We start from the raw sequence: 23045 nt of genomic DNA on the forward strand, positions 1-23045 counted from the left end.
AATGGGAAGGAGAAACCAGGGACCTAGAGTTTTTGATAGTGCCAGGTCTGACACAACGATTTTATTTCGGAATTAATTTCTGGGATACGTTCGGCCCCACATTCCTCGGTAAAGGTAGACGCGAGGTTGCCGCCGTTGAACAATACGCTCAAGCCCGAGACCGCCTATACCCCACATCAGCTTACCCCAGAAGAAAATTGTAAGCTGCAGCAAGTGATAGACACATACCCTTCTTGTCTAGAAAAGGGATTAGGAAAGACCAGCTTAGAGCAACATATAATTGAAGTGACCAACGAGGACCTACCAATCAAGCAGCGACATTACCCGATATCCCCAGCCAAACAGAGGCTGGTGTACGCCGAGCTAGATCGCATGTTAGGTCTAAGCGTGATCGAGGAGAGCAATAGTAGCTGGAGTTCACCGGTAACACTGGTGCAAAAAGGGCCGAAAAATCGCCTTTGCCTCGATGCGCGTAAAGTAAATTCCCGGACGATCAAAGATGCGTATCCACTACCACATATCGAGGGTCTGTTGAGTCGACTACAGGAAACGTATTACATTTCCGCAATTGACTTACAAGACGCCTTTTGGCAAATACCTCTCGAAACCAAAAGTAGAGAGAAAACCGCGTTTACAGTGCCCGGCAGGCCACTGTATCAGTTTACAGTCATGCCGTTCGGCTTGTGCAATGCCGCGCTGCGAATGCACAGTGGTTCCGTCAGAGGCCAAAAATCAAAAAATTTGATGACATATTTTTTAAGCAAAATGTATCAAAATTGTCTCTTAAAAGTCCAAACTTCTCTTTGGCATACCGGATTTTACTAGAAATCTAACGGTACTTTCTAAAAATAGATTTGCAATCGTGAACACGTGTTCATTTTGGCAACGCAGCTGCGCTTTGGAAGTTATTTCTCTCTTTCAATTCGCCCTTAAAAGTGATCAGACGTACGCTGCAGTGCTCCGATTTGAATAATTTAACATGAATTATGAAATTGAAGGTATTTACTTTAAATTGAGATATTAATAATTAACTTTCCTGAAAAAGTTTTTTCGTAAAACTAATTTCATCGAATAACCCTTTTTTGTGTATTTTTTTAAAGTATATTTTATGTTTAGTTAGACTTTTAGTTATGTTCCAAGAAAACCCAGAACTTGGTTTGTATGTTTTTGTGATCGTCTTATTTTAGGTTACTAAATATTTTAAAATTAGCTGCCGAAATTTGCCGATGTGTGTTTTCTACTAATATTACTAAAGCAGTTAAAGGTGAGTCTTTGCTTATTGTGCTGTTGCGCTTTTGCGCTGTTGCTTTGTCTTCGTCTTTAGTGGTTTGTTTTTTTGCAAAAATATTAATTTGTAAATTATTATTTAAATTTTGATTTTGGATTTTGATAGGTGCATCGCAAAAATGTGTTTTTCCACGTCTGCATATTTTTAATATGTGGTGCACAGGTAATGGAACCAACGCACAGTGGTTCCGTCAGAGACCAAAATCAAAAAATTTGATGACATATTTTTTAAGCAAAATGTATCAAAATTGTCTCTTAAGAGTCCAAACTTCTCTTTGGCATACCGGATTTTACTAGAAATCTAACGGTACTTTCTAAAAATAGATTTGCAATCGTGAAGACGTGTTCATTTTGGCAACGCAGCTGCGCTTTGGAAGTTATTTCTCTCTTTCAATTCGCCCTTTAAAGTGATCAGACGTACGCTGCAGTGCTCCGATTTGAATAATTTAACATGAATTATGAAATTGAAGGTATTTACTTTAAATTGAGATATTAATAATTAACTTTCCTGAAAAAGTTTTTTCGTAAAACTAATTTCATCGAATAACCCTTTTTTGTGTATTTGCTTTGTGTGTTGCTTTGTCTTCGTCTTTAGTGGTTTGTGTTTTTGCAAAAATATTAATTTGTAAATTATTATTTAAATTTTGATTTTGGATTTTGATAGGTGCATTGCAAAAATGTGTTTTTCCACGTCTGCATATTTTTAATATGTGGTGCACAGGTAATGGAACCAACGCCGAAAAAATGAGGAAATTGATTTCCGATATGCAAGCGGATATTGAAAACAACGGCTACATTATTCCAGAGTTGAGCGAAATATCCAATAAAATTGAGAACCTCTGCAAAACAATTGTAACTTTTTGGAAAAATTACAAACGGACAAAATATATATCAATCTGGATGGCTTAATACAAAAGAATCAATTAACAGGAATCGATGCATCTTTGATTCACAGATGTGCAACATTATTGCAAGCCATGGCATCGGGATTCAAAATTAATGTGGAGAAATTTGAAAATTACGCGCTGGATACAGCCAAATATCTTATAGCTGCATATCCATGGTACTATTTACCGGCTACCGTCCATAAGGTCTTAATTCATGGTTCAGCTGTAATAGAGTATGCATTAGTGTCGATAGGAGAGCTTTCAGAGGAAGCAGCAAAGTCCAATAACAAGGAACTAAAAAAATGTAGACTTCAACACAGTCGGAAAGTATCTCGTACTTTAACAAACACAGATGTCATGAACTATTTATTATTGCGTTCAGATCCATTTTTAACAGGACAGAGACAACTTCCTAAAAAAGATAGGTCGAGTTTGCTTACATCTGTCTACGAATTACTTGATGATGCTTTATAATTTTTGTTTCATTTATATTTTGTTTGTTGATTTTTATTTTAGTTTTTTAAGAATATGTATAACTACGAAAAATATCTTCCATACCAAAATCGTAATAAATTAGATTAAACAAATATGTTTTTATAATTCGGTATCGATTGTTCCTATGGGAGCTATAGGATATAGCCGATCGATAAGTCCGATTTTTGTTGCTATATGTTTAGACAAATTTGCTAAATTATTGTTATAAATTTCAGCACGTTATGACCATTATTAGTATTTTTGGCCGCTCTTCCATACAAGCGGATCCACTGTGGAATGTGCCGACTAATGGATAAAGTTATACCAGCGGCACTAAGCAAGAATGTATTTGTGTATAGGGATGACTTACTGGTCTGTTCACCTAAATTCGAAGCCCACATGGATATGCTGAGCCAGGTCAGTGCCTGCTTACAGCGGGCAGAGCTAACGATAAATGTAGACAAGAGCAAGTTTTGCTACAGCCAGGCAAGATATTTAGGATATGTAGTTGGGGAGGATGCATCCGAACAGACAAGATGGAACTTATCCGACAAAAAGTGACCCAAGGATTAAACCGAACTCATGAACGCGCTGAAAAGGCATATAACACCCGTGGCAAGCTTGTAGAGTTTTCCGTAGGACAAGTTGTCTATAGGAAAAACTACAAGCGAGTAACAAAGCTGACGGATATAATGCCAAGCTTGGCCCGAATAGAATTCGCTGTGTTGTACTCCAGCGTAAGGGCAAAGCGCTATATGAGCTGGGCAATGCAGTGGGGAAAAGTGTCGGGGTATTCCATGCTAAAGACCTGTATGTCGCCTGAACCTCTGAACGTAATCCGACGACTCCAGAAGGCGACAAACTTAGAACTGTGGGATTGCACGAGTTGATAGAAGGTTCCGATCACCTGATGAGGTGAACACGTAATCAGAACTACCATTATTCCGCTATAAAAGCCACAGCCGGGGACAGAAAATTATCCAGACATTATGAACACGTTCAGCACGTATGAACAAGCTATCAAAGCTGCTCAACAGCTTAGGAGACTTAAGAAGGAGTACGAGAGCAGGGCCTCGTATCTAACATTCCTCACGGAATGGATGAACGGGCTCTGCGTCAACATCGATGAGGAATGTATCCATCAGCGCTGGATACAACTCCTTTCGGCGCCACAAGAACGAGAGACAATAGAGCAGGAGATCGGGCAAAGGACCCGAAACCAGAAGAACGACCGTAGTCAGTTGCTCCAAGTCCAGGAACAACTTATAAGGACTCAAAGACAGATAGTCAGGATTCAGAAGAGTCAACAGAGGGTGGGGCGGCGCATGAACCGCCTCGCCAGAAAATTGGCAAGAAGAAGCCCGCGCCTGGGAGTCCTAGCGTGGGAAGATATACTACAAATAATAAGAAAACCTTAAGTTAAGAACTATGCCTAGTACTAAAATATATATATAAAATAAGTAAAACAAAACAAAAAAAATAATAATAATAAAAAAAAAAAAAAGAAAACGAAACAACAAAAAAAAACAATTCTTATACTTTTAATATTTTTTCTTCGGGAAATGGGAAAACTTTTCACTTTTCAGCTGAGTACCCCTGGTCGAAAAAAAAACCGTGGTTACGGCACACTCAGCTATTTTATTCTCAACTTTTTAGCTTTTACTCACTTCTGCATTTTCTTTATATATTAGTTTTCATTTGTGCTATGTTATATATCTTTTGTTTACAGGTATAAATATGTATGTATGTATGTTTCCGTGCGAGGCCGGATAGTTTATTTCGTTTTCAGCAATAAATATCTTTAATAAAAAAAAATAGTAACAATAACACAATAAATAATTACAATAACTAAATAATAGAGTAATAAGCCCGACTAGCTCATCTGAGACTGGGTTAAGGTAGTGGGTCGAAGCCACACGTAATAGGCGCCTAAGAAAAAAAAAAAAGGGAGAAGATGAATAAATAGAAAAATGGCCGTACGTAGATTTCTTTAGCGAAGTCATTCCATGTGTAGCCACATCGATCACTTCGAGCCTGTTACGTACGCCCTCCCCATACAAAGATTAACAGCTGTCTTCAGTTGAGGGTAGGGGCCCATAATGACTTACCACACTCCGATTGATAAGGGCAAAACAGCAAAAACAATTCGACAACTCATGGGTGTCGCGTGGCCAGAACAACGACCACGATCGACCTGCTCGTAACCGTACTCCAGTAAGGTGGCAAAGTGCACAAGCCGGCCGTTGACTCCTAAAATAGGGGAAACAGAGAAACAGTACCCCTAGGTGGGAACACCTAGTTAATTCATCCAATATGGGGGACTAGCGAAAGCTCTAGTCCGGTATAAAAGACCCCAGCCAAATAGAGAAGTCGGACAGAAATTGTTCTGATCACTTCCTGACAGTGGTCTAGAAGTATAACTCCCACCACGACTGGAAGAAGGCTGGTGTCCAGAGGGATGTCTTGACGTTTCCCTAGGATCAACTTCACCCAGGAGAATGTCCCGATAACCGGTCCTGCGATCGATCACAATCTGGAGGAAGTCAACCTGCAAAACCCCGAAGGACGAAAAGAACTAGTGAACCAAGTGAATGGCCTAAGGACCCCAAGATGGGTAGCAAAACGTTCAAAGTGGCCGGCAGCACCGCCAATGTGATTAACACAGTAGAGATCGTTGACCACCAAGATGATATTCAAGATGTCAACAAGACCATGAAGCTCATCGTTGGACTACTCCTGGTTATAGTGATCCTTAATGTTTTAAAGATCTACAAGCGCTCTGTTCAGAGACGCCGCGACCAACATCATGCCCTGGAGAAAGTGGTGACCCACATTGGAGCATAAGCCAAGCAGATACATTGAAGTGAAGCAGCAAAAAGACAATAGAAACAATAAAATAATAATAAATAAATTGCACTCCAATATTATAAACAAAAAGTGAATCGCCAAAAACAATCACAAACAATTTGCGAGTACATGCATTTCTGAATGCAAGTGTAAACAGAACCCCCAATTACATACGCTGAACAAGAAATTGGAGCTACACCGACCAGCCCCAGCTCGAGCATTGCAACTGACGTGCGCCGCAGTGGAACTCGCCTACGATGCATGCATACATACATATCTATAAAGCGATAGTGTTATTTTTTTTGTGTAACATAATTTTTGAGTTTTGTTTTTGTAAACCGCCATCAAGTCTTGCACGTATATATGTATATAAACCAATTATAAAATCTCCATATATATATCATTTAGATATACTTTTCTTTTTTTATACCTTTTTTTATACTTAATAACTAAATGTTAATTTTTCAGCGGCGAGTATCAGCCTTGTAATTGTATGTACAATTGCAAGAGCCCTCTGAGCGACGTTTGTAGTCGTGAATAGTCAGCATTTTGCTGATATGTGCACCTTCACAGGTGGTAAAGTCGATACTCTCCGCTAATACAATAATTGTCAATTAATTTAATTCCTATATGAAGTAGCCAGTGTTATGATACTCAACACCGGCGCACGCCGACCTAAATATAATTTAATAAATTTGTAATGTGAAGAAGAATTCGAAATCATGGTGTGCTAAAGCTTTATTAAAGGGGTGTGCTGACGCGAGAAGTGGAGTAGGTCTAGAACAATGACATAACTTTCGACGGACAACCTTGACAATAGGGGATCGTATTGCGTGGCCCGCGCAATAGAATCGCAGAATAGAGGCCTGACTTTGAAATGTTTTTAACCTTAGAAATTCCCTGTTTTGTACATGAGCCAATTTACCAGAATTTCCTTAAATCAAGAAGTATGAGGTATCCTTTTTATAATACTATACCTACAACTAAGTGCCGACCGACTAATTGTTGAAAGTAACGTAAATACAATTTATAGGTGCTTTCTGGCCGACGCCCCACGACGTACTAGGCATTTATCCGGTCGTTTGATTGGTTCGAGTCCAGAAAGCGCAGGAGCGCAAGCATTACGGTACCGCATTTAGCAGTTGCGGTGCGGGTCTACTGTTCGTTTGTCGATCCAGGACAGAATGGGAATGGGGGAACTGACAGGAAACGCAAAGCCGACGCCCCACAACGTACTAGGCATTTGTCCGGTCGTTTGCTTGGTTCGAGTCTTTGCGGTTTCCCTTGACCATATTTGGGCGGTGGACGATTTTTAGTTTCTCTGGCCGACGCCCCACAACGTATTAGGTTAGTTGGTCAGGTCGTTTGCTTGGTTCGAGTCCAGAGAAATAGGAGACGGTTGTGGAGCCCGAGAATGATCGGTCAAATAACTTGTTTTCCGACGACTGGCGGGAGGGGGTTTTTGGACAGATCCCTTATCTAAACACAGCCAGTTTCCGTTTGGAACATTTGAGCTGAAAAGAAAGGGAAAGTAAGGGCATGCTAGCTTAGCGGAACCGCGTTGTGTAGAAGCGGCTAACACCCCTAGTTAGGGATATTTATTTTGTTTTTGTTTGGGGCTTAAATATCGGACGGTTCTTGACCGAAGAGAAACTTGCGAAGCGGAGGGAAGCACCCCCAATTTATAAACATTTTTATTGTAGACTTATTCAGCGTTTACGTCGCTGACCGGGCGTTTTGAAAAGAATCACGTGAACCTTTTACATTTAACGAAAATTTTAGTGCATGTATTAATCAGCACAAAGTGACAATTTATAAAAGAAAGCGGAGGCCTTTAAAGAAGGCCCAATCATATAAACGAAGGGGGCCAAGAAGAAGGTCTTATTCCAACCCAGCACCGGAAGAGTGACCCGAGCAACAACGCGCGGTGAAAATCACCAACCCCGGAGTGCGAGCGCGCCAAGGCTGGGAGATTCACCTGAAAGAGAGCCGTGGGAGCACGCACAGAATCAGCCAGGACAGGTAGATACCCTGTCTGAAGAAAACAATTTAGACCAATATACTGAAATGGAAGGAGCCGCCGGTGGGGAGAATCTACCCCTTGGACCGCCGAAGGGGAGATCAAGTATGCTTCCCCAATTTCAGAAGCATGAGGAGGACAACTTAGAGGCTGCCGAGCGGCGGGAACAAAGATTGATGGAGCTCTTGAGGCAGAGCAACGAAATGCAGCGTGGTATGAGCGCCCAGATAGAAGCTCTGAAGACACAAATAGCAGAATTGCAGTCTCCGACATTCAGGGGACACGAACAGAAGGGACTGCCTTCGCCGCCCCGAACTGTTCCGAATCCGCCTCTGGAACCGGTTCCTCAGGACATGCTCAATAGCCAGATGCACCGGTTAAGAACACCCAGGCGGGTTGATACTCCGTCACACAGGCAATCCCGAACAAGCGAGAGAGAGTCGAGTCACCAACTGCATCCAGAGATCGATCGGAACTCATCATTTCAGGGACCGAGACCAAAAGATGTCAGATTCGATGGAAGTGGTCGCAGCATGACAGTTGAAAGTTTCCTGTTCCGCGTGGACCGATTGCAAGAGTTATATGACCTCAGTCGCCAGCAAGTCTTTCGTGAGTTCCATATCCTGCTGGCAGGTGCAGCCACGAAATGGTATTGGCAGTTAATGGAGGACAAGGCCGAAGACTACGATTTTGACTACTACTCATTGACCCAAGAAATGAGACGGGCATTTTCCACTGTCGGAAGTGACCTTATGAAAGTCAAGGAACTAATGGAAAGGAAGCAAGGGCCACACGAAACCTTTAGCGATTATGTCTCGGATATGCATAACTTGCATTTCAAGCTCAAGCACAAAATCGCTGAAGATGAATTCGTTGAGCTCTTAAAGGACAACATGAACTCCCACATGGGGGGATTGCTGCTAACATCCCCAATAACCTCATTAGCGGAGCTCAAAAGAGAGGGTCTCAGAGTTGAAATCTGGTTGAGAAACACTGGAAGAAACATGCGCAGCCGAGCGGCGGTCAACGAAATAGAGGAATTCCAGACCCTGTAGGATTTGCCGGACGCGGTCACGGTGGAAGAATTAAACCGGCAGTGGAAAGATACAGGAGGGCGTTATGAGGATGGACAAGAATGCCGAGGCCTACTACACGCGCTGGTGTGTTATAAGTGTGGCAAAGGAGCAGAATTCTACAGGAAGCATCCTGCCCGATCAAATTCCACGATACCACTTGCAGGTTCTGCGAGAAAGTCGGAACGGATGCAGATGCTAACCCAGCGGCTTTTGCGCGAAGTCCGTTAGGCAAGACCGGGATAGCTGGGCGGACCAGGACCAACCCTTTTCGGTAATAACACCAAAGCCCAAACAAATCTCCCCTTATAAGCGCCTAGAACAACGAGAGAGGGAGTACGAACTTGCTCGTGAACGTATCTTTACTGGCTCGGAAGATGCAGACAGCGAGACACGAACAACACGGAAAATACTAAAATTATATGATGCCCGAGCAGACTATCGCCGGCTCAAGCAAAAGGTGGTGGACACGGTGGTGACCGAGCAAAATGACAACCGTTTCTTTGCCAAAACGAAGGTCGATGGAGAGGAGATACTCGCCTTACTGGACACAGGCGCCAGTGCGAACATTATTGGCAGAGGAGCGCAGGCTTTCTTAAAAAACCGGACGAGGCCGATAAGGAAGCTAAGTGAAGAATGTGTACGCACAGCCAGCGGTGGTGAAACCCAAGTAACCGGAGCCATAACGTTACCTGTGGAATGGGAAGGAGAAACCAAGGACCTAGAGTTTTTGATAGTGCCAGGTCTGACACAACGATTTTATTTCGGAATTAATTTCTGGGATACGTTCGGCCTAACATTCCTCGGTAAAGGTAGACGCGAGGCTGCCGCCGTTGAAACAACTCCGGATTTCGACCTTATGATCGGCGACCTAGACATGAACAATACGCTCAAGCCCGAGACCGCCTATACCCCACATCAGCTTACCCCAGAACAACATTGTAAGCTGCAGCAAGTGATAGACACATACCCTTCTTGTCTAGAAAAAGGATTAGGAAAGACCAGCTTAGAGCAACATATAATTGAAGTGACCAACGAGGACCTACCAATCAAGCAGCGACATTACCCGATATCCCCAGCCAAACAGAGGCTGGTGTACGCCGAGCTAGATCGCATGTTAGGTCTAAGCGTGATCGAGGAGAGCAATAGTAGCTGGAGTTCACCGGTAACACTGGTGCAAAAAGGGCCGAAAAATCCCCTTTGCCTCGATGCGCGTAAAGTAAATTCCCGGGCGATCAAAGATGCGTATCCACTACCACATATCGAGGGTCTGTTGAGTCGACTACAGGAAACGTATTACATTTCCGCAATTGACTTACAAGACGCCTTTTGGCAAATACCTATCGAAACCAAAAGTAGAGAGAAAACCGCGCTTACAGTGCCCAGCAGGCCACTGTATCAGTTTACAGTCATGCCGTTCGGCTTGTGCAATGCCGCGCAGCGAATGTGCCGACTAATGGATAAAGTTTTACCAGCGGCGCTACGCGAGAATGTATTTGTGAATCTGGATGACTTACGTTCAGCACGTATGAACAAGCTATCAAAGCTGCTCAACAGCTTAGGAGACTTAAGAAGGAGTACGAGAGCAGGGCCTCGTATCTAACATTCCTCACGGAATGGATGAACGGGCTCTGCGTCAACATCGATGAGGAGTGTATCCAGCAGCGCTGGATACAACTCCTTTTGGCGCCATAAGAACGAGAGACAATAAAGAAGGAGATCGGGCAAAGGACCCGAAACCAGAAGAACGACCGTAGTCAGTTGCTCCAAGTCCAGGAACAACTTATAAGGACTCAAAGACAGATAGTCAGGATTCAGGAGAGTCAACAGAGGGTGGGGCGTTGCATGAACCGCCTCGCCAGAAAATTGGCAAGAAGAAGCCCGCGCCTGGAAGTCCTAGCGCGGGAAGATATACTACTGATAATAAGAAAACCTTAAGTTAAGAACTATGCCTAGTACTAAAATATATATATAAAATAAGTAAAACAAAACAAAAAAAAAAAAATAATAAAAATAAAAAAAAGAAAACAAAACAACAAAAAAAAACAATTCTTATACTTTTAATATTTTTTCTTCGGGAAATGGGAAAACTTTTCACTTTTCAGCTGAGTAGCTCCCGGTCGAAAAAAAACCGTGGTTACGGCACACTCAGCAATTTTATTCTCAACTTTTTAGCTTTTACTCACTTCTGCATTTTCTTTATATATTAGTTTTCATTTGTGCTATATTATATATATTTTGTTTACAGGTATAAATATGTATGTATGTATGTTTCCGGAAAGGCCGGAAAGCTTTTTTACGTTTTCAGCAATAAATATCTTTAATAAAAAAAAAATAGTAACAATAACACAATAAATAATTACAATAATTAAATAATAGAGTAATAAGCCCGACTAGCTCATCTGAGACTGGGTTAAAGTAGTGGGTCGAAGCCACACGTAATAGGCGCCTAAGAAAAATAAAAATGGAGAAGATGAATAAATAGAAAAATGGCCGTACCAAGATTTCTTTAGCGAAGTCATTCCATGTGTAGCCACATCGATCACTTCGAGCCTGTTACGTACGCCCTCCCCATACAAAGATTAACAGCTGTCTTAAGTTGAGGGTAGGGGCCCCTAATGACTAACCACACTCCGATTGATAAGGGCAAAACAGCAAAAACAATTCGACAACTCATGGGTGTCGCGTGGCCAGAACAACGACCACGATCGACCTGCTCGTAACCGTACTCCAGTAAGGTGGCAAAGTGCACCACCCGGCTGTTGACTCCTAAAATAGGGGAAACAGAGAAACAGTACCCCTAGGTGGGAACACCTAGTTAATTCATCCAATATGGGGGACTAGCGAAAGCTCTAGTCCGGTATAAAAGACCCCAGCCAAATAGAGAAGTCGGACAGAAATTGTTCTGATCTCCTCCTGACAGTGGTCTAGAAGTATAAATCCCATCAACACAGACCACGACTGGAAGAAGGCTGGTGTCCAGAAGGATGTCTTGACGTTTCCCTAGGATCAACTTCACCCAGGAGAATGTCCCGATAACCGGTCCTGCGATCGATCACAATCTGGAGGAAGTCAACCTGCAAAACCCCGAAGGACGAAAAGAACTAGTGAACCAAGTGAATGGCCTAAGGACCCCAAGATGGGTAGCAAAACGTTCAAAGTGGCCGGCAGCACCGCCAATGTGATTAACACAGTAGAGATCGTTGACCACCAAGATGATATTCAAGATGTCAACAAGACCATGAAGCTCATCGTTGGACTACTCCTGGTTATAGTGATCCTTAAGGTTGTAAAGATCTACAAGCGCTCTGTTCAGAGACGCCGCGACCAACATCATGCCCTGGAGAAAGTGGTGACCCACATTGGAGCATAAGCCAAGCAGATACAGTGAAGTGAAACAGCAAAAAGACAATAGAAACAAAACAAAAAGTGAATCGCCAAAAACAATCACAAACAATTGCGAGTACATGCATTTCTGAATGCAAGTGTAAACAGAACCCCCAATTACATACGCTGAACAAGAAATTGGAGCTGCACCGACCAGCCCCAGCTCGAGCATTGGAACTGACGTGCGCCGCAGTGGAACTCGCATACGATGCATGTATACATACATATCTATACAGCAATAGTGTTATTTTTTTTGTGTAACATAATTTTTGTGTTTTGTTTTTGTAAGCCGCCAATATAAACCAATTATAAAATCTCCCAAAGCCCAGGATCCTGTGCGTTGAGATCTCATCGCCCAGGATTAAAAAGGTAAGTTTGTCGGAACACGGTTCCTTTTCTTATACGTACATATATATATATATATCCGTGCGCCATGATTACATCGGAAGCTTTAGCAAAAACAATAGACACTGATCCACAATTTAACGTAAGAATTTTATACTTGTTATCAAAAGCGACCCTACCAATAACAGTGAATGAATTGGAATACTTATATATTGAGACCTTCCGTCTAGATTTTTCTCCACTTGCCCACTGTAATAAGACCGAAAAGGCTATCATTATCTCTACCGTTCCAACGGTCATTGTCCTCTCCCGTCTGGATAAGAATTTGTTTTTGGGCAATATTAATACTTTCCTAGTTAAGACAAAGAATTAATCTGTTAGGAATACATGTAATAATATATAATATCCATATATAACAATCGTTTCATATATATAATCATTTAGATATACTTTTCTTTTTTTATACCTTTTTTATACATAATAATTAAATGTTAATTTTTCAGCGGCGAGTATCAGCCTTGTAATTGTATGTACAATTGCAAGAGCCCTCTGAGCGACGTTTGTAGTCGTGAATAGTCAGCATTTTGCTGATGTGTGCACCTTCACAGGTGGTAAAGTCGATACTCTCCGCTAATGCAATAATTGTCAATTAATTTAATTCCTATATGAAGTAGGCAATATTATGTTACTCACCACCGGCGCACGCCGACCTAAATATTATTTAATAAATTTGTAATGTGAAGAAGAATTCGAAATCATGGTGTGCTAAAGCATTATTAAAAGGGTGTGCTGACGCAAGAAGTAGAGTAGGTCAAGAACAATGACATAACTTTCGACGGACAACCTTGACAATAGGTGATCGTATTGCGCGGCCCGCGACGATCCATTGGCACACGAATGTGTGAAGGGGAGGGAATATGTCGAAAACACAGCCCGATCGTTGCGATCAAGCGACAGCTAAGCTTGTTGGGCAGTGTGGACTGATGACTGACGAACTTGATGACTATTATTATTTTCCAGTCACTTTTAATATGTATTCTCGTTATGTTGGAGAGGAGAGAGGCTTACCAAGGTCCCACGACCCGAATACGACGTAGCTTATGCCGGCAAATGGTGCATGAACATCGGACGCCTCTCCCTCGGTCCAAGTCCTTTTTAGGACTCGGGCACTAATATGCCCACGTAACATATTTTTTACCGCCTGATGGTTTGTATGTTCCAGAGGCAGATTCATTATGTGTGGTCTTTTGTTGTTGGTTCCAGCGTGGCTGGTTGAAGGATCTGAAGGATTCATTTTAATTTTTTTAAAATCAGAAATTAATTCTCCACTTTTTTTTTATTTCCCTTATACAAATATCTTAAATAGTAATAAAAATAATTTATCGCTCACGAATCGTCGTCTCCATTTGTCTTCCTGTGGCTTGATGATCATGTTTCATTCATTTATTATTTCCCATCTTATTTTTTATCAACACAAATTTTTTCGCTTTCGTCGGTTGTATCGTGTTTTTGTCCCTAATTATTTTTTCACTTTAAAATTGTTTAATTTTATGTTTTAAAGGCTCGTTTTAGGATTTTAGTCATGCGTTCTTAGTCATGTTAAAAAAACTATTTTTGTTTTTTTACTTCACTTATTCACTATTACAATTATATAGGTCGAACTTATTTTATATTCACTGCGATTCGATTCTCCAAAACGGGCTGCCCTATCTCGATTTTAATGATTAATAATCAAACCTCGTGCTAAGAGATTTATCTAAAATTTTGTTATCATATAATTTATTAAGAAAGTGATTCAAGGGCGTCGGAAAAACAGGATGATGCAATTGGGCAATTACAATTGCAATTAAAATTCAGCCGCAAATTGTTGTTTACGTAGGCGGACTTTAGGGATCGCTTTGGGGATCTTATGTTTACGGTAGCGGACTTCAGGGCTTGGTCGTGGGGCTCTTGTGTTTACGCTAGCGGCTTGTATGTTCACAGTATCAGTTTGTTGCGGACTCTGTGAAACTAATCAGGGTGGGAATAATTTGGAAGCGTAGTTGAGAGAATTAGCTGACCACGAATTTATCTCGGAGTCAGTCAGAGTTATTTGGGGATTGGCTCTCGGCTAAAAGTTGTTTATAAATTTGTAAGGATGCTCTCTGGCCAGGATATAACTCTCAGTCGAATCCATAGGTCCTTTTACAAGAAATTTGTAAGGTCACTGAGACATAGGGCTAGAGAGTAATATTCGCGGAGCGAACGATGATATTTGATCAATTACCCCGGAGATTCCGCATCTATATCAATCCGGCTTGTCGTTTTCTTTCGTATGCGCTCACTCATCTTTATTCGTCGTGTTTAATTATTTTGGGTTTTACTGCGCCGATTACACTGATTCACTAACCTTATTTCCTACCGACGACGTTTTCTTTCCCGCGTGTTTCTTTATTTTCCTTTCCCCGCGTGCGCGACCGTTCGCCTCGGGGTACCAGAGCAGAGAGAGCCCCGTGTGGCCCTCTCATCCTTTTTCCCTTTGCATTGCCAGAACGGTTTGGTATTTTCTCTATTTTCAAGTATTTCCCCTATGGTTGCCACCTCGGACGGATGGTGCGGAACCAAACTTGACCTATTTTGGTTTTGCACCCGAAAATCCATATGTTCGCTTTCCACTTACTAAATCATAAACCTTCATTTTATACCTTTTACGTACTAATGATAATAATGCCAAACTTAGATAACTACTGCTTATATACGTATTGTGGCGGTGTAGCCTTCAGGCAGGATCGTCACACCCCCCCTTTCCTTCCGGGGGCTGATGATGAGCCGTCCGTCGCTCTTCACGGTGACGACGTAGTGCCAATCCATCCCTTTAACGGCGAAGCGATCACGGTGTCCTCGTCCGGCTTGTTCGGCCGCCCTCTCGGCGATCAGACGAATGGCCGATGACGGCAGTTGTCGCAGTTCGCCCGTCCCGGTCCAGCCTTCTGGTAACGTGGCTAGCTCGTCTAGAGGTACCGTCGGGGTCGATGTGGATGAGGTCCACTCCTCCGTGAACGACCCGCCCCAACCGGTCCCCTGGATTTCGGTCAAGACCTGATCGAGGACTCCGTCCTCCCATTCGGTCAACGGTGCGTCTGGCGGGGCGCAGATCGGGGATTGGCGTCGCTATGACGTCGATTGGGCCGCAAAGTCGTCCTCCTAGGGCAGTCCCGTCGTCTTCTTCTGTGGCTGCATTCCCGAAGTCCTCAGAGTAATAGAGTTTCAGCTGGCTTGTTGGCGGAGCGTGAACGTCTTTCCCCTGGGCGTCGCAACAGAAAAAGGTTAGGGGATATGAACCTCATTACGATGTAGGGACCGTCATATTTGGGGGCCAATTTGGCGGCGAAACCTTCGGCCGCCTTCGAGAGAGGATGTTGGCGTAGCCACACCTTGTCACCGAGCTTCGGTCTCCACTCACGGCGTCGAAGGTTGTAATGGCATGCTTGATCTTGGGAAGCACGTTGGAGGTTGGATCCGACAATATAGAAGATTCCTCTGAGTGGGAGCGCTTTTCCTGCGGGGTCCTAAGATATCTCCGCCGATCGTCGTATAACATAGTAGGGAGTCTGGGCTCGTGTCCTTGCGTCAGGAAGGCGGGACTGTATCCCGTAGAGTCCGATACACTTGCGTAGATGGCGAGCGCTATTTCCGCTAATAGCTCGTCCCAGGAACTTTTGTCTCCCTCGGTGAGTTGGGCTATCATCGTCTTGACCGTCCGATTCGTCCTCTCGGTAGGGTTCTCCAGTGGACAGTATGGAGCAGTAAATTGGATCTCTACCCCTATCGTGTGGAAGTACTCTTTCAAGAAGCGGCTGGTAAATTGAGTACCGTTATCGCAGACGAACTTCCGAGGGATGCCGACTCGGACCAGTATTCGTTTCCGGAATGCCTTCTGAACTTCTGGCACGACTCGCAGCGCTGGACGTAACGCTTCGCGTCTCTAAACATGCCGGGCCAGAAATACCTCTGAGATAGTCGAGAAACAGTTTTTCGGACGCCCAGATGTCCAGCCGTGGGCGCGTCGTGGCATTCTTGGAGGACTCGGACTCTATTTGAACTAGGGACACACAGTTTGCAGGGAAAGTAGTACTCGTCATCAGCTCTGTGTCCCAAATTCCGGTATAGTTGTCCATTTTCCATGTAGTCTGAGAACTTTTCGGAATCCATTTACAGGGTGTGTCCACTTCGGCCATCTGTTGCAAGACTCCACAGGGTTGCCGAGATAACGCGTCCGCCACCACGTTCAATTTGCCTCGACGGTACCGCACGTCGAACTGGAACTGTTGCAGCTCCAGCGCCCATCTTGCGACACGAAGTCAAGGCATCCTAGCACTGGGGCGGTGGTTAACCTTCTTTTTACCTCTTCTAGCGCGTTTTGTTGCTCGGGACCCCATGCCCACTTCCAGCCTTTCTACAACAGGGCAGTCATTGGTTGTACCACGGTTGCGAAGTTAGGAACGAACCGGCGATACCAAGAGGCCATGCCTAGCCACTGTCGGAGCTCCTTGAGACAGATAGGGGACTTAAGGTTGGTAATGGCCGTCACTTTCTCCGGGTCAGTCTGGACTCCTTCGGCGCTACTCACGTGGCCTAAACTAACCTCCGCCTGAAGAACGCGCACCCCTTTGGGTTCACCTTCAGGTTCGCCCTCCGCAGCCTACGGAAGACTTCGCCCAGATTGGCCAAATGTTGTTCCTCCGTGGCGCCTATAACGATGATATCGTCCAAATAGGCGAACGGCTCCATGTCCGCACCAATCACGCTATCCAAGGCGCGCTGGGAGGTTGCGCTGGCCGAGTGAAGTCCGAAGGGCATGACCTTCCACTGGTATAGGCCGAAACGGTGAAGGCCGTGAATTGACGGCTATCCTTGGCCTGGGTATTTGCCAATAACCGTGTCGAAGTGTGTGGGGCTTGACGTAGTTTTTCCAGGATGTGGTTGATCCTGGGGACGATGTACGCGTCGGGCACTGAGTGAGCGTTCAATCTATAATCAACACACATGCGCCATTTACCCGTCTTCTTTTTGATCAACACTATGGGTGCGCTATGCGGACTCCGTGAAGGTTCGATGGCGTCTTCTCGGAGTAGTTCGTTTACTTGGGCGTCGATCTCGCTCTGCATTGCCGGATTCCTTGGGTAGTACCTTTGTTTCAAGGGTTTATCGTCTCGCATTATAATCCGATGCTCCGCCACGTGTGATACACCTTGAAGCTCCTTGAAAAGCGTCAACTCCCGGGTGATAAATTCCCGCTGGTCGGGTCTTAGGTCATCCTCTTCCGTCATTAGTTCTCCATCCCCTGCTTCGTCGATTTCGTCCGGCCGAAAGTCGCCCAAGGCTCTTCCCGGTTCGTCGTACCTCCTGATCTCGTCTCCTCCGTGGTCGTTCTTTCGTTCTCCTGATGGGGTCATCTGACGCATGATCCGGTTGTAGGCGGGGACCTCACTCTGCTCTGTATACATAGTGTCCTTATCGTCGGATTCCTGCTTTCCTAGAACCGTCGTACTCCTTCCTTCGAGTACTTCCGGGCTCGTATCCTCTGACGACATCCGATTGACTTTACTTGGCCGCAGTCGGGGGTCTTCCGCCGACGGGCTCAATTTTACCTTTAAGGTGGCTTCTCCGCTCTGTATCTGTGTTCCCATCGCCACCAAGAAGTCCATACCTAATATCACGCTATCCAACATGGTTGGCATCACCAAGAATGGCATCCACACTCGCGTGCCAGCTAATTCCACGCGAGTACGCCACAGCTTCTTCACTGCCATGCTTGACCGATCAGCTAGCGCTATAGTGAAGATCTCTTGCATCTCCTCCGGTCTCGCTACCATACGAACGTACCCTTCGCTCGCAAAGCTCCTCGACGCTCCCGTATACACCGTGGCGTCCACCCATTGGCCTCCGATCTGCACGGTAGCAGTGATCAGGCCGTTGCTTATCCTTAATACTACTTCGCTCGCCTTCGCTGCGCCCGCATCTCGGCGAAGACGTTGTCCGTTTCCCGGGGTATCTCGGCGACAACAATCGACAGTCAATATATTCCTACGACCACAGTCCCAACAAAAGGTCAGGCGTGCATTAGTACAACCCCGTCTAAAGTAGCCGATTTCTCCCCGCACCTGCTACAAGCTCGCTGTACGTCGATGTTCGATAGGGGCTTTCTGATCATTTGATGAGTTGCATTCCCTCCTTGTATTGGTACCTCTGGGCTCCGAAAGGGGCTCGGCGTCCGACGAGGGTTGGTCTTATCCCGGTCCGTAGCCCTCATGCTAGGAATGCCTGCGCGACTCGACGTCAGCTGTCTCACACTTTCGTATTCCGTCGCTATGCGGGTTAATTGTTCCAGCGTCTCGAACTCGTGGCGTCTTATACACAGACGATATTCTGGTGCCATATTTTCATAGATCCGATAAAGTTCTTCCTCCTTTTGGTATCCGGCTTGCTGCATCTTGGTCCTTATCTCGACCAAGTACTCCTTAAATGTCTCATCCACTCCCTGGATATGGGCTCGGATCGCGTCCCCTAGTCGCTTGAAGTAATGGGGGGGCAGGAAGAAACCTAAGAGCTCGGCCCGAAACTCCGCCCGCGTAGCTGTCTGTAAGTGGCTCGTGCGGAACCATCGTGCTGCTCTACCTTCAAAAATCTCTGACATGGCGCGGGGTACATCCTCCTAGTTAATTCCATATGTTGCTATTTTCTCCTCCAGTTCGGCGATCAAGGTCAGCGGGTCTGACGCTCCGTCGAATCGTAGATTCCATTTGTGTGAGTGACGTTGAGTGAAACTTCTGACTCGGGCGGTTTCGGTCCGCCGTGGTTTCCGACGGACGGGACGATGAAATCTCGTGACGTGTCGGGATGGACCCCTCGATGGCTTGTCAGTCTTCCGGGAGAGGTGTAGCCGGCGAAATGCGGGACCTGACTCTGGCTAACTTGGGTCATCTTGGCTCCCGGCATAAAGCCTGTGTCGTCTCCTAGTGGGTTCAGAGTTGCAGCTTCCGAGCTATACTGCTCCTGTAGTTGAGCGAGTCGTTCCCACACCGACTTTGGAAACGATCCTGTGCTCACGAGTGTAGCGAATGCCTTCTGTGTTTCTGCTTCGGTGCCGTCGGCGCTAAACCCGAACTCGAGTGCTAGAGCGGCTAATTCTACTCCTACGCCTGGGTTTACAATCGAATCGGCTTCTTCGTATTCGCCGTCGGACTCCTTCGGGTTAGCCATAGTTTATTGCGGTGCGCGAATTCTTCACTCTAAAGGTTAGTAACGCTCGGCAGTGGCACGATCCTTCGGGATAAAGATCTTTATCTTAGTGGGTCTTTAGGCAACCTTGGTGTTGCTCTAGCTAGCCTCAATGTCCCTGTTCGGGCGCCACTTGTAAGGATGCTCTCTTCAGGATATAACTCACAGTCGATTGCAGAGGTCCTTTTACAAGAAATTTGTAAAGTCACTGAGACCTAGGGCTAGAGAGTAATATTCGCGGAGCGAACGATGATATTTGATCAATTATTCCGGAGATTCCGCATCTATCCAATCGAGGGGGGAGAGGGGTGTTCCAGGACCTATGAGGTTACAGAACACCACCCAACAAAACCCAATATGTATATCAACACGGCTTGTCCTTTCCTTTCGTATAAGTTCACTCAGTTTTATTTATCGTGTTTAGTTGCTCTTGGGTTTCACTGCGCTGTGTAATCGGTTCACTAACCTTGTTTCCTACCGACCGTGCTTTCTTTCCCGCGTGTTTGTTTGTTTTTTCGTCCGCGTGCGCGACCGTTCGCCTCGAGGTAACAGAGCAGAGAGAGCCCGGAAACCGCCGTGTGGCCCTCTCATCCCTTTTCCTTGCCAGATCGGTTTGGTATTTTCTCTATTTTCTAGTATTTTTCCCTATGGTTGCCACCTCGGGCGGATGGTGCGGAACCACACTTGACCTATTTTCGTTTTGCACCCAAAATACATATGTTCGCTTTCCACTTACTAAATCATAAACCTTCATTTTATATCTCTTACGTGCTAATAGCAACAATGCCCAACTTAGATAACTACTGCTTATATATATATACAAGTATTGTGGCGGTCTAGCCGTCAGGCAGGATCGTCACAAATTGGGTAAGTGTCCCTAAATAGATTGTAATATAACTTACACATTAAAACTCTATGCAGATGTGATAATTTATTTATTTATCATCAAAAAATGTTTAAAAAGCACAATAATGGAATAAAAATTTAACTGTACTTTTGGGATTCCAAGTTTAAATGACGAACTCAGCGTATTTCGTATTTAATTATGGTTTCATTTATTTTACACGCCACCACAGCTTACGAGATCAGAAAAAGGAGAGAGATAAACCGCGTGGTTCACGTTTTAGTGTTACCAGAAAACAAAAGCATTATAATGCTGTTCTTGGTATATACTATAAATTATAATGGGGTTATATATATTTAATATGTACACTTAAACAATATCTACTCCAGTTCTGGCCTTAAATTGAACAAATTAATTTGTTCCTTTTTTTTATCGACTGTAGAAAAGAAATAAATAATGATATAATGTCAACAAATACCAAACAAAATTTTAAATCTTCATACCCCACAACATTTTTTTCACAACAGCGTTCGGCAGCGTCCTATTAAGTGAACATAGGGAATTGTTCTGCCCATATAACGTAGATGTTCGTATGACTTCGGCATGGGTCTTCGGGTCTTTTTTTTCTCAGCTTCGGCGCGCTTTATTGCTGCTGCGGCAGAGATTCTCAGTGCAAAACAGAGATGTATGTGTGTGCAGACCTCTGCTGTAATGGAATATTTGGTGAAGATTTCATAAAATAAATGCAATTGTCAAATAGATTTAAAACCAGAAAACGATTGGCTGATATTGAAACCCGATAACCTTTATTATCTTATTATTATCCTGTGATGTAATCACAAGATACCAACAAGATCCAAAGTTGTCTGAAAAATTACTTTTTGCTCACAGAGCAGGAGTGTATATGCAACTTCGCGAGCCCACTGGATTTATCAGTTATCTGTGTAAATTGTGCGTTTATTCCAAGACCATTTCAATTCAACAATGTAACCAACTCTCATTGGTATTTCGAGCTTTCTTAATATAGTATATTATAGAATCTAGTATCTTTAGTATCTAGTATTTTGTAGAGTTTTTAGCATGAACGTTGCCTGCCGACTTGTTCGGGATAAACTATTAGCGATATCAGCTCGAGAAATATACTTTTGGTCGTTTGTAAACACAAGCGTTAATATATAACTGATAATGACATTGACATATAATTTGGCCTAGTTGGCCCATAACAGTCCTGCCAACTCAAGAAAAACAGAACTAGCCAGAAACGTTAGGCCCGCGAACTTTAAATTGCAAATTCTTTTTACTTTTTGCTTATTCGAAACAGAAACCGAGTCGATATCAACTAATAATTTTTACAACCGAATGAATGAATATAACAGTATATTATATGGTACAGAAAAAATCATTACCAAATTAAGATACCAAAAGACGGTGTTAAGTAACAAATTTCGACTACCAAAAATAGACGACATTCCCGACCAATTGGGTAGAGCTTCTCTGATGTCAGTATTTTATCAAGTAGAACTTATATCAAAATATGTAACTTCCCTTTCTAAGAGCAATGGCTTCTATCGCTTCACGCGACTTCCTTATATTACAGAATGATGACAATTAGATTTTTCTGGTATTGAACCTTCCCAGGCTTTCTTGTATGTGAATGACCTAATTGTCATCGGATGTTCAGAAAAATATATGATCAATAACTTAAGAAGCTTTTTTTTTATTTATGCAGGGAGCACAACCTTAAACGGCACCCACGAAGTAACCTTTCTTAAACACAAGTGTACTTATAAAGGTTTTTTACAAGACTGCAAGAAATATGGACATAGATATTTTCCGATTTGTATAACAACTCTCATTGGTATTTCGAGCTTTCTTAATATAGTATATTATAGAATCTAGTATCTTTAGTATCTAGTATTTTGTAGAGTTTTTAGCATGAACGTTGCCTGCCGACTTGTTCGGGATAAACTATTAGCGATATCAGCTGTGCTACGCCCCTTCTCGTAGCTTTCGATAGTCAGGCATCGCAACGAACATAGAATTAATAAATACATAATGAAATGACAACATTTACAATAATCTTACCAATCAGGTATATATTTATACCAAACCGAAGAATCCAAAACGGAGTACATATAACTGGAAATTCCATTGCAGATTTTTAAAACACTTTTGTCCGAATTTGAAACACAGCAACTAAAAATACAATCACTAAATACAAGTGCATTAAAAGTTGAACCATTGGTTGATTACAACATAGTAAAAAAGATTCAAAACGCAAAAAAAAAATTAGTAGATAAACTGAATACATTTTTCTCACGTCAGTTCAAAAAATTCATTAAAAATTATGCGCCAAATATTGTGGGAAAAAAATATGTCGCATTTGTTTGTCAACTAAAAAAACCTTTATTTGTTCTTCTAAAATCCCCTTAAACGTAATCCCCTCCCGATAAAATACACTTATGCCAACGTTTCTTAAATCCTCGAAACATGGCAAGTAGTCCCTTTCTGGTATAGCCATCAGCGCCTTCTTCGATTCAGCTTTTACCTCCTTAATCGACTCGAAACGGGTTCCCCGGAACGCCTTTGGGAATAGGCAGAAGTCACACGGAACCAAATCA

At 43.5% G+C, this 23045-nt stretch overlaps 2 protein-coding genes across 16 annotated transcripts in view; one reads left to right on the forward strand and one right to left on the reverse strand.

Moving 5' to 3' along the window:
• Positions 1 to 23045, forward strand: part of RpL5 (ribosomal protein L5) — a 383867-nt gene that overhangs the window by 290694 nt on the left and 70128 nt on the right. The window lies entirely within an intron of this gene.
• LOC108014217 (uncharacterized) overlaps positions 1 to 23045 on the reverse strand; it is a 64130-nt gene that overhangs the window by 21959 nt on the left and 19126 nt on the right. For 6 of the 14 annotated variants that reach the window (XM_070998739.1, XM_065868424.2, XM_065868434.2 and 3 more), the window contains 2 exons: positions 20928 to 21130; positions 16494 to 20860 (listed from right to left, as the gene is read on the reverse strand). In XM_070998739.1, the coding sequence (XP_070854840.1) occupies positions 17102 to 18175 (1074 nt within the window). In that variant the 5' untranslated portion in view covers positions 18176 to 20860; positions 20928 to 21130 and the 3' untranslated portion in view covers positions 16494 to 17101. Of the gene's footprint in view, positions 1 to 16493; positions 20861 to 20927; positions 21131 to 22509; positions 22636 to 23045 lie in introns of those variants that run through there. The other 8 variants (XM_065868432.2, XM_070998741.1, XM_070998740.1 and 5 more) reach the window with 4 other exon arrangements.

This window comes from Drosophila suzukii (genome assembly GCF_043229965.1).
Source record: "Drosophila suzukii chromosome 2 unlocalized genomic scaffold, CBGP_Dsuzu_IsoJpt1.0 scf_2c, whole genome shotgun sequence".
In the NCBI taxonomy this organism is placed as follows: domain Eukaryota; kingdom Metazoa; phylum Arthropoda; class Insecta; order Diptera; family Drosophilidae; genus Drosophila; species Drosophila suzukii.